The sequence below is a fragment of the Heptranchias perlo genome, chromosome 11, assembly GCF_035084215.1.
Source record: "Heptranchias perlo isolate sHepPer1 chromosome 11, sHepPer1.hap1, whole genome shotgun sequence".
Taxonomy (NCBI): Eukaryota; Metazoa; Chordata; class Chondrichthyes; order Hexanchiformes; family Hexanchidae; genus Heptranchias; species Heptranchias perlo.
The window spans coordinates 76947047-76959220 of NC_090335.1; the positions used below are offsets into that span (position 1 = coordinate 76947047).

At 46.7% G+C, this 12174-nt stretch overlaps 1 protein-coding gene across 1 annotated transcript in view; it reads right to left on the reverse strand.

Annotated features, from left to right (window-relative positions):
• Positions 1–4518: 4518 nt before the first annotated feature.
• Positions 4519–12174, reverse strand: part of trappc10 (trafficking protein particle complex subunit 10) — a 94806-nt gene continuing 87150 nt past the window's right edge. Inside the window, exons 22-23 of the mRNA XM_067993409.1 lie at positions 10640–10834; positions 4519–5869 (exon numbers count right to left, since the gene is read on the reverse strand). Of these exons, the coding sequence (XP_067849510.1) occupies positions 5631–5869; positions 10640–10834 (434 nt within the window). The 3' untranslated portion in view covers positions 4519–5630. The remainder of the gene's footprint in view (positions 5870–10639; positions 10835–12174) is intronic.

A 12174-nucleotide genomic window follows, 5' to 3' on the forward strand; every position in this document is an offset into this window, starting at 1 on the left:
AAATGGTTAGAAAAGAGTCCAAAGTCCTTTTCTTACACTAACTACATCACTAGCTGCTTTTCTACTTCCTGTTTCCTGGTCTGAATTTGTCCTATCTGTACCTGCCCTTTGGGTCCCATCCCCCTGCCGTACCAGTTTAAACCCTCAACAACAGAACTTGCAAATGCCCCCGCGAGTCCCTTTTTTTTAACCGATGTCGTTGGTACCGATATGGACCACGACCTCTGGCTGTTCACCCTCCCCCTTCAGAATGTCCTGTAGCCGTTCCGTGACATCCTTGACCCGAGCACCAGGGAGGCAACATACCATCCTGGAGTCACGTCTGCGGCCGCAGAAACGCCTATCTGTTCCCCTTACGATGGAATCCCCTATCACTATTGCTCTGATCACTATATCAGCCCAAGCCAGGTCTTGCTGCATGCGGGCTCGGACTGCTTCATTATCTGAAGGGTTGCGAATGAATCATAGAATCATAGAAGTTTACAACATGGAAAAGGCCCTTCGGCCCAACATGTCCATGTCGCCCAGTTTATACCACTAAGCTAGTCCCAATTGCCTGCACTTGGCCCATATCCCTCTATACCCATCTTACCCATGTAACTGTCCAAATGCTTTTTAAAAGACAAAATTGTACCCGCCTCTACTACTGCTTCTGGCAGCTCGTTCCAGACACTCACCACCCTTTGTGAAAAAATTGCCCCTCTGGACCCTTTTGTATCTCTCCCCTCTCACCTTAAATCTATGCCCCCTCGTTATAGACTCCCCTACCTTTGGGAAAAGATTTTGACTATCTACCTTATCTATGCCCCTCATTATTTTATAGACTTCTATAAGATTACCCCTAAACCTCCAACTCTCCAGGGAAAAAAGTCTCAGTCTATCCAACCTATGTCTATGCAATCATCAGCGAACATCCCCATTTCTGACCTTATGATGGAGGGAAGGTCATTGATGAAGCAGCTGAAGATGGTTGGGCCTAGGACAATGCCCTGAGGAACTCCTGCAGCAATGTCCTGGGGCTGAGATGATTGACCTCCAACAACCACTACCATCTTCCTTTGTGCTAGGTATGACTCCAGCCACTGAGGAGTTTTCCCTCTGATTCCCATTGACTTCAATTTTACTGGGGCTCCTTGGTGCCACACTCGGTCAAATGCTGCCTAATGTCAAGGGCAGTCACTCTCACCTCTGGAATTCAACTCTTTTTTCCCATGTTTGGACCAAGGCTGTAATGAGGCCTGGAGCCGAGTGGTCCTGGCGGAACTCAAACTGAGCAGGTTATTGGTGAGTAAGTGCCGCTTGATAGCACTGTCGACGACACCTTCCATCACTTTGCTGATGATTGAGATTTAAAGTGATTGGTAGAAGGATTAGAGTGGAAATGGGGAAAAAAAATTTCACCCAGAGGATGGTGGGGGGTCCAAATATACGGCATCCACTGATTCCCCCTTATCTACCCTGCTTTTTACATCCTCAAAAAACTCTAATGAATTTGTCAAGCATGATTTCCCTCTCCTCAATCTCACTCTGTTCTCATGCTCTCTTCTCACTCTCACTCTTATTCTGTTCTCACTCACTCATTCTCTTTCTATTATCACTCTCTCCATCATACTCACTCTCTCTATTCTTTCTCACACTCTGCTCTCTCAGGATTTCTCACTGTCTCTCTTCTTACTGTCGCTCTATCTCTCACATTCTCTGTTCTCACTCATTATCTCTCTCTCTCTCTCATTCACTCACACTCTCCGTTCTCACTCAGTCTCTCTCTCTCTCTCTCTAGATGCCTGGAATGCAATTATTCGAAAATTTTATGGATCAAATCGAAAAGGCATCACAAGAGGTGGAAGACGCGATGTTTAAAACTAGAAGTTCTGGAACACGCATTCAAATTTTTATTCGATTTATATTTAGTGATGGTGCTCAAAGTTTCAGCTTGGATCTAAAAGATGAATTTTTGTCTGTTTTGCAGCGTTATCATTTTACAATCGAAACAATCTACCGCCCGCTGTCAGCTGTTCACTTTTGGAAAGTTAGACAGTCTGTGGGATTTCTATCTGTGAATGGTCAGTGTGTCGGGAGTTGCTTTGTATTGTGCGGCCGCTATGTTTTAGCTAGTTATGGTGTCATGGATTTAATACGATCCGGTACAGTATATGTCAAATTTAATGAATACGGAGCCCCAATTATAGATAAACAGATCAACTATCACCCATCCAATTATTTCCAAATAAAACTTTCCTTTCATAAATATGGTTATGTTTTACTAGAATCTAAGAGGCCAGAGTGGGCATTCCCCAGAGGCTTGTATGATCGAAATGCTGAAGTGCCCACTAACGGTGTGGTTTATATTGTGAATCGGACAAACGGCGAGACTTGTCCAGTAATCCCACCCGAATCACGCGAGTGTATGTTTAATAGTGTCCTGCATCGCGCCAATAGTTTTCAGGACTGTGATTATATGAATTGTGGGGATAACGGTGCAGAATTAGAATGTGTTCATCAATTCACAAAAGGGAGTTATATGAGCCCCAATGCTACTGATATAATCACTTACCTAACACTCCCAGCAGGGAGGGATATGTGTCTACCAGTTGTTAATGCTACAGGGCAGCCAATTGCAATGCATGTCTTGGACTGTCCCTACACAACCAACAGGGCTGCACAGAGCCGCATAGGCAAAGCAATAAAGCTTTCAGCTATTGTCGACCATTTACAATCAAAAGGGATTAATGTACTGGCTTAATTAATGAGCCAGCACATCACAGCAGCAACCCAGTTATATACTTTTATTAAATACATTACTGGCATTATATATATATATATATATTATTTGAAACCTGCTGTGTCCCTATAACTCATAGCTCTTAATCATTCAGAGCTGGTCTGGCATCGTATAATAGTCAGTTTCTGCTCAAATGTAACAGGAATCCCATGGAGAGAATTAACACTGGTGCTTGCTATCTAGTAATACTGTAATGGGTGAAACGCCTGGTCTCGCAAAGGCTTTTGTAATAATAATGACTGTAATGGGTGAGCTTTACTGAAACAGCAAGAGACCAAAATTCCATATTATCGTAAACGCTCCCAACAAGAATTCTCAGTTTGTTCCCACCCGGACAAAATTTCACCCACAGAAAGTTCAGTGTGAAGAGCGAAGGATCCTGAAGTTTGGTTTTCCAGCCGCCCTCCGTTTACCTGGTGTTCCTGAACCTGGCATGAGAGAGTAATTCAGCGTTTAATTCTTGATTCAGTTTCTTGTAATGATATGCAAATAAAGAGCAATAATGGTTTAGAGCAATAAAAATTAAATGACAGATCTTCACAGGCCAGTAAATTAATGTCTCCTGTAGTGACTATTAATGTTATCACATCAGTCTTTGTTTGAGACTCTATTGTCTGTGTCTGTGCATCAATAAAGGAATTGTTAACACACTGAGCTGGTCTCGTGCAATCCTTTACCTCACAGGGTCAAGGTAAGATTTAACTCAGATTCTCCCCACCTCCTCACCGTGGTACAAGATCCACGGGCCCCCCCCCCCCCAACTACCTCACCGACCTGGCCCCCTGTCCCAACCACCTCACCCACCCCCACCACCTGGGCCGCCCCAACCACTTCACCCACCAGCAGTTTTTCATGGGTGAGCCTAGATATTCAACCATGGGGAGCATTGCAGCCAAGTTCAAACCTATCCTCATCCAAGTGCTCAGATATGCTCACTCTCACACACTTTCACACTCACAGATACACACATTCCAGCGGGGTTCACTGGATAACGAAAAGGGGCAGGAACACCTGGATGATTTTCACCCCGAACACTAACCCTGAACCCCCAAACACACCCCAACCCTGAACTCTAAAAAGCAACTGTTTAGACTCGCATGAAGAATGGTTTCTTGCATGATGTACGGCAGGATAGGGGGAATCAGGGGAGAGGGGGTAGGGGCCACCCAGGGAGGGGGTACCTGGGGGAAAGGGAAAGAGAATACAGGGTCCCATTCCCACCCCACCCCTCACCCCACCTCCATCCTTCTGTTTCACTCTGTATCTAACCCGTGCTGTACCTGCCCTGGGAGTGTTTGATGGGACAGTGTAGAGGGAGCTTTACTCTGTATCTAACCCGTGCTGTACCTGCCCTGGGAGTGTTTGATGGGACAGTGTAGAGGGAACTTTACTCTGTATCTAACCCGTGCTGTACCTGCCCTGGGAATGTTTGATGGGACAGTGTAGAGGGAGCTTTACTCTGTATCTAACCCGTGCTGTACCTGCCCTGGGAGTGTTTGACGGGACAATGTGGAGGGAGCTTTACTCTGTATCTAACCCGTGCTGTACCTGCCCTGGGAGTGTTTGACGGGACAATGTGGAGGGAGCTTTACTCTGTATCTAATCCGTTCCGAAGCTAGGAGAAATTGTGTTCTAATTGCCTTCACCAACAGTGGTGATTTTCTCTGAATGAGAATTCTTGCTCCCTCTCAGAGCAATTATTGAGTAAAAGGTTAAATAAAGACATGAGTCGGCCATTGCATGCAAGGTGTTGAGGATGTAGATTTTTATAATGTATATAATGCTTACAGTTCACTCAACATCCATCATTTGACTTGTACTCTAATGATTAATGAAAGGATGAAATTTACAGGGGTGACAAGCTGTGAGATTTATCACTTCATTCATTGTGAATATTGAAAGCTAATTTCTGCTGACCCCCTGGGTTTGGCAGTGAGATGGTCTGGTGCCCCCTCTGACCAGACTGACAGCTATTTACAAAGCCCCTAGGTCTGTGGGGCCCACTGCTTCTCGAAATACGAATGAGTCCAAACTGAGCTGTGGGAGTGTGTCAGATTCCTGGTCAACCAGCAGTCATTGAGATCTCCCGGTGTCTGATAGTGAGCAGTCCCATCCCCCACTCCAAATCAAGCTTAAAAATTTTATATTACTTTATATATATATATATATATATAGATATATTTATATTTATATAATTAAACATGGATGAAAAATTAAGGATGATGTAAATAAATAAAGATTTATTCGTTTAGACCACAGTCGGAGTCTGAAATCATTTCAGTAAAAAGCAAACGGGGAAGGGGGCGAGGAGCAGAAAACAACTCGAACAAGAGTGCGTTCAGTGGGGGAGCACCCTGTTAGGAGTGGCCGCCTCCGCCCGTTCCACCCCAGGTGTGCGAGCTGAAGCTTCACCCAGGGACGAATCGGAAATCGGGAGCTGGCATTGTGCAGAGCGGGGTCCACAGTCACTAACAGTCCCTGAATGTCAGGATCTGGATGGCTGGTGCCCTTGAGACAGTGCAGATGTTGTTGGGTCTGTGGGGGGGTGGGGGAGGAGGGAGGGGGGGGGGTGTAAGGCTCCCGTCTGTTCTGGGTGTTAAGCTTGCTATTAAAATGTGACTTTTACACCAAATCAGTTCATTTCTTTTTCATTTAAAAAAAAATCACTAATTTTTTGGCGTTTATACGAAGACGGTACATAATATTACAACACCATTTCCTACATCAGATCACTGTACAGTAACATTTACAGAGCATCCGGTAACGTCACAGAGCGCCGTCACGTCACGTCACAGAGCGCCGTCACGTCACGTCACAGAGCGCCGTCACGTCACGTCACAGAGCGCCGTCACGTCACGTTAACCTCCAGCATGTGGTCGTCCTGGCTCGGAACGACGAGGATCTGCATGCTGGCGCTGGTGTTGAAGACCTGACCGGTGGAGAACGGTAACAAGCGTGGCATCGGCACGCCCTTGTGCTCGCTGCTGCCCGAGGAGTGGGTGCTGCCCCGGCTCCGCAAACTGCTGCTCTCCAACTGGTCATCGAGATTCTTGTCCAAGGACAGGGTGTCGTTCTCCATCCAACTGTCTGCACAGGGCAGCAACAAAATTAAACACTGATTACTACTGGCAGTGCCAATGGATAAGGACAAACACACCACAGAAAACACCTCAGTGTTATACAGTGACACACCTGTCCCCACCAGTACTGTACCCCAGTGTTATACAGTGACAGACCTGTACCCACCAGTACTGTACCCCAGTGTTATACAGTGACAGACCTGTACCCACCAGTACTGTACCCCAATGTTATACAGTGACAGACCTGTACCCACCAGTACTGTACCCCAGGGTTATACAGTGACAGACCTGTACCCACCAGTACTGTACCCCAGTGTTATACAGTGACACACCTGTACCCACCAGTACTGTACACCAGTGTTATACAGTGACAGACCTGTACCCACCAGTACTGTACCCGTGTTATACAGTGACAGACCTGTACCCACCAGTACTGTACCCCAGTGTTATACAGAGACAGACCTGTACCCACCAGTACTGTACCAGTGTTATACAGAGACAGACCTGTACCCACCAGTACTGTACCCCAGTGTTATACAGTGACAGACCTGTACCCACCAGTACTGTACCAGTGTTATACAGTGACAGACCTGTACCCACCAGTACTGTACCCCAGTGTTATACAGTGACAGACCTGTACCCACCAGTACTGTACCCCAGTGTTATACAATGACAGACCTGTACCCACCAGTACTGCACCCCAGTGTTATACAGGGACAGACCTGTACCCACCAGTACTGTACCCCAGTGTTATACAGTGACAGACCTGTACCCACCAGTACTGTACCCCAGTGTTATACAGAGAGACCTGTACCCACCAGTACTGTACCCCAGTGTTATACAGTGACAGACCTGTACCCACCAGTACTGTACCCGTGTTATACAGTGACAGACCTGTACCCACCAGTACTGTACCCCAGTGTTATACAGAGAGACCTGTACCCACCAGTACTGTACCCCAGTGTTATACAGTGACAGACCTGTACCCACCAGTACTGTACCCGTGTTATACAGAGACAGACCTGTACCCACCAGTACTGTACCCCAGTGTTATACAGTGACAGACCTGTACCCACCAGTACTGTACCTGTTATACAGTGACAGACCTGTACCCACCAGTACTGTACCTGTTATACAGTGACAGACCTGTACCCACCAGTACTGTACCCCAGGGTTATACAGTGACAGACCTGTACCCACCAGTACTGTACCCGTGTTACACAGTGACAGACCTGTACCCACCAGTACTGTACCCCAGTGTTATACAGTGACAGACCTGTACCCACCAGTACTGTACCCCAGTGTTATACAGTGACAGACCTGTACCCACCAGTACTGTACCCCAGTGTTATACAGTGACAGACCTGTACCCACCAGTACTGTACCCGTGTTATACAGAGACAGACCTGTACCCACCAGTACTGTACCCCAGTGTTATACAGTGACAGACCTGTACCCACCAGTACTGTACCTGTTATACAGTGACAGACCTGTACCCACCAGTACTGTACCTGTTATACAGTGATAGACCTGTACCCACCAGTACTGTACCCCAGTGTTATACAGTGACAGACCTGTACCCACCAGTACTGTACCCCAGTGTTATACAGTGACAGACCTGTACCCACCAGTACTGTACCCGTGTTACACAGTGACAGACCTGTACCCACCAGTACTGTACCCCAGTGTTATACAGTGACAGACCTGTACCCACCAGTACTGTACCCCAGTGTTATACAGTGACAGACCTGTACCCCAGTGTTATACAGTGACAGACCTGTACCCACCAGTACTGTACCCCAGTGTTATACAGTGACGGACCTGTACCCCCCTGTACTGTACCCCAGTGTTATACAGAGACAGACCTGTACCCCCCTGTACTGTACCCCAGTGTTATACAGTGACGGACCTGTACCCACCAGTACTGTACCCCAGTGTTATACAGTGACAGACCTGTACCCCCCTGTACTGTACCCCAGTGTTATACAGTGACAGACCTGTACCCACCAGTACTGTACCCCAGTGTTATACAGTGACAGACCTGTACCCACCAGTACTGTACCCCAGTGTTATACAGTGACAGACCTGTACCTAACACGGTAGTGAAGCAAGGCACTTTGTTGACTATTTATACCTGCTCTCTCCCTGGACCGTCTGTTCCACAAATTCCCTACCCTGTGAACCTGTCTGTTCACGGTCACTACCTGATCAGGGGTCAGTGACCCCTGGTTCGACAGCCCTGAAAGCTCAGATGTCCCCCCTCTGCCGCCTTTTCTCCACTGCCAGTACTGCCAGTCTCTGTGCCCTGTCCCTGAGGTACTGGATCCTAGCCACTAGTCCAGTTTCCCTCCTTAGTCCCCTCTCCAAACCTGGGATATCCCCAGGGGGAGGGGGCCCCTATCCAAACCCAGGATTTCTATTACATAGAAATTACAACACGGAAACAGGCCAGTCAGCCCAACCAGTCTGTGTTGGTGTTTATTCTCCACACATGGAATCATAGAATGGTTTCCGTACAGGAGGAGGCCATTCGGCTCATCGAACCCGTGCCAGCTCTTTGTAAATGCAATCCCGTTAGTCCCATTCCCCCGCTCTTTCGCCGTAGCCCTGCAAATTTTTTCCCTTCGAGTATTTGTCCCATTCCTTTTTGAAAGCCACGATTGAATCTGCCTTCCACCACCCTTTCAGGCAGCACATTCCAGATCATAACTACTCGCTGCATAAGTAAGTTTTTCCTCATGTCGCCTTTGGTTCTTTTGCCAATCACCTTAAATCTGTGCCCTCTGGTTCTCGACCCTTCCAGCAATGGGAACATTTTTCTCTTTATTTACTTTATCTAAACCAGTCATGATTTTGAACACCTCTATCAAATCTCCTCTCAACCTTCTCTGCTCTAAGGAGAACAACCCCAGCTTCTCCAGTCTATCCACATAACTGAAGTCCCTCATCCTTGGAATCATTCTAGTAAATCTCTTCTGCACCCTCTCCAAGGCCTTCACATCTTTCCCAAAGTACGGTGCTCAGAATTGGACACAATACTCCAGCTGAGGCCAAACCAGTGTTTTATAAAGGTGCAACATAACTTCTTTGCTTTTGTACTCTATGCTTCTATTTATAAAGCCCAGGGTCCCGTATGCTTTTTAAACCGCTTTCTCAACCTGTCCTGCCACCTTCAAAGATTTGTGCACATATACCCCCCGATCTCTCTGTTCCTGCACCCCCTTTAGAATTGTACCCTTTAGTTTATATTGCCTCGCCTCGTTCTTCCTGCCAAAATGTATCACTCCGCACTTCTCTGCGTTAAATTTCATCTGCCACGTGTCCGCCCATTCCACCAGCCTGTCTATGTCCTCTTGAAGTCTATCACTATCCTCCTCACTGTTCATTACACTTCCAAGTTTTGGAAATTTTGATGACAGCAGTATCCTAATCCCATGTGCCCACTCTGTTCCCATATCCCTTTATCCCCCTCTCCTTCACCCGCCTATCGAACCTGTTCTGAAATGTTAACATGGTCTCTGCTTCAGTCACTGACTCTGGTCGTGAATTCCACAGCCTCACACCCCTCTGTATAAAAATTCTCCTGCTCTCTCTCCTAAATCTTCTGCCTTGAATCTTACATTTATTGTTGTAATTTATAATTGTATTTTTTTTATTACTGTCAAAATTGTTGACTGAGTGTTGAAGTATAATTGTGATATTCATACCAAAGAAATAAATAATCAATATATTCATTGAGTCAAATAAATAAGTGATTTTTTTTTTTTTAACGTGATACTGTATGTACGTGGATATTGTATGATTGTCTCTGGGTCAGAACTTGATGACCCAGCTGAAAGCTGCACTCACAATCCCATATTAGAAAGGTAACTATTTCTTACCCTTAACACGATTACCCTCGACCACAGGAAACAGTCTGTTTCTATCTGCTGTCCTATCCCTTTCATCATTTTAAACACCTCCAACAAATCACCCCGTTATCTCCTCGAATGAAAACAAGCCTGTTTTTTCTTTCCAAGTCTTTGTATTTGTATTTCCTCAAACCAGGCAGTATCCTGGTCAATCTGCGCTGTCCTCTCTCAATATTGCCTCAATATCCTTCCTATTGTGTGGAGCCCAAAACTTCACACTGTACTTCACACTAGTAGTCTTACTAAGGTTTAATATAGATTCTCCATTACATCTTGACCTTTATATTCTATACCTCTTGCCATAAAACCCAGTATTCCATTAGCTATTTTTTATGGCCTTAACCACTTGAGGTGCTGTTTTTAAGTTCTTGTGACCCTGAACCCCTAAATCCCTCTGCTCTTCCACATCATCCAGCTGCCCCCCAAAGTATAATTATTACTTTAATTTTCGCCAAAATGTACCACCTCACATTTACTGACACTGAATTCCATCTGCCAATTATTTCCCAACTCACCATCTTATCAATATCTCCTTGCAGCTTCCTTTGGTCTTCAAAATTATTTATTCTGCCTCCTATTTTAGTATTGCCTGCAAATTTAGACACCACCCCCTCTAACCCTATATCCAAATCATTGATGTACAGTGAACAGAAGCAGTCCCAGAACTGAACCCTGTGGGACACAGTTACCCACATCCACCCACTCTGAAATACTGCCCTTATCTCCTGCTCTCTGCTTCCTCCCTTTGAACCAGTGTTGAATCCAATTTGTTAACATCCCCCTAGTTCCAAACCCCTTCATCCTCTCCAGTGGCGTCCTGTGTGGAACCTGGTCAAAGGCTTTCAGTAGTTTGATCGGTCTCTTACCGGTGTCCGTCTGCCCGGAGTGACATGGCTGGAAGGGAAGGTATTTGAAGAGTTTGACGTCAGGGAACGGGAGGAATCCGGCGAAAAGGGGCATCACTTCCATGTGGACTTTGTGAGTAGCCCGGGCAGCGACGGGCATGGAGATGACCCCTGAACTCTTGCCACACACGGCCCAGTTGCTGCTGTTGTCAACAACTGCAAAGAGAAAACAGACCATTTTAAACCTCCACAGAACTGGCGAGATTAACACAGCTGGGACTGGGGGACCCGGAATCTGCACAGTCTTTTTCAAGATAATATTTTAAACAATATTTCTGCTGTACACTAAGTGACATCAGTGTCAGGGAAAGAAGAGTGTTCCACTTCAAGTATCCTGTGCCAGTGTGAAGCATGGATTAAATGGTGTAAAGCTCCCTCCACACTGTCCCATCAAACACTCCCAGGGCAGGTACAGCACGGATTAGATACAGAGTAAAGCTCCCTCTACACCGTCCCATCAAACACTCCCAGGGCAGGTACAGCACAGGTTAGATACAGAGTAAAGCTCCCTCTACACTGTCCCATCAAACACTCCCAGGGCAGGTACAGCATGGGTTAGATACAGAGTAAAGCTCCCTCTACACTGTCCCATCAAACACTCCCAGGGCAGGTACAGCACGGATTAGATACAGAGTAAAGCTCCCTCTACACTGTCCCATCAAACACTCCCAGGGCAGGTACAGCACGGATTAGATACAGAGTAAAGCTCCCTCTACACTGTCCCATCAAACACTCCCAGGGCAGGTACAGCACGGATTAGATACAGAGTAAAGCTCCCTCTACACTGTCCCATCAAACACTCCCAGGGCAGGTACAGCATGGGTTAGATACAGAGTAAAGCTCCCTCCACACTGTCCCATCAAACACTCCCAGGGCAGGTACAGGGTTAGATACAGAGTAAAGCTCCCTCTACACTGTCCCATCAAACACTCCCAGGGCAGGTACAGCACGGGTTAGATACAGAGTAAAGCTCCCTCTACACTGTCCCATCAAACACTCCCAGGGCAGGTACAGCACGGGTTAGATACAGAGTAAAGCTCCCTCTACACTGTCCCATCAAACACTCCCAGGGCAGGTACAGCATGGGTTAGATACAGAGTAAAGCTCCCTCCACACTGTCCCATCAAACACTCCCAGGGCAGGTACAGGGTTAGATACAGAGTAAAGCTCCCTCTACACTGTCCCACCAAACACTCCCAGGGCAGGTACAGGGTTAGATACAGAGTAAAGCTCCCTCTACACTGTCCCATCAAACACTCCCAGGGCAGGTACAGCACGGGTTAGATACAGAGTAAAGCTCCCTCCACACTGTCCCACCAAACACTCCCAGGGCAGGTACAGGGTTAGATACAGAGTAAAGCTCCCTCTACACTGTCCCATCAAACACTCCCAGGGCAGGTACAGCACGGGTTAGATACAGAGTAAAGCTCCCTCTACACTGTCCCATCAAACACTCCCAGGGCAGGTACAGCACGGGTTAGATACAGAGTAAAGCT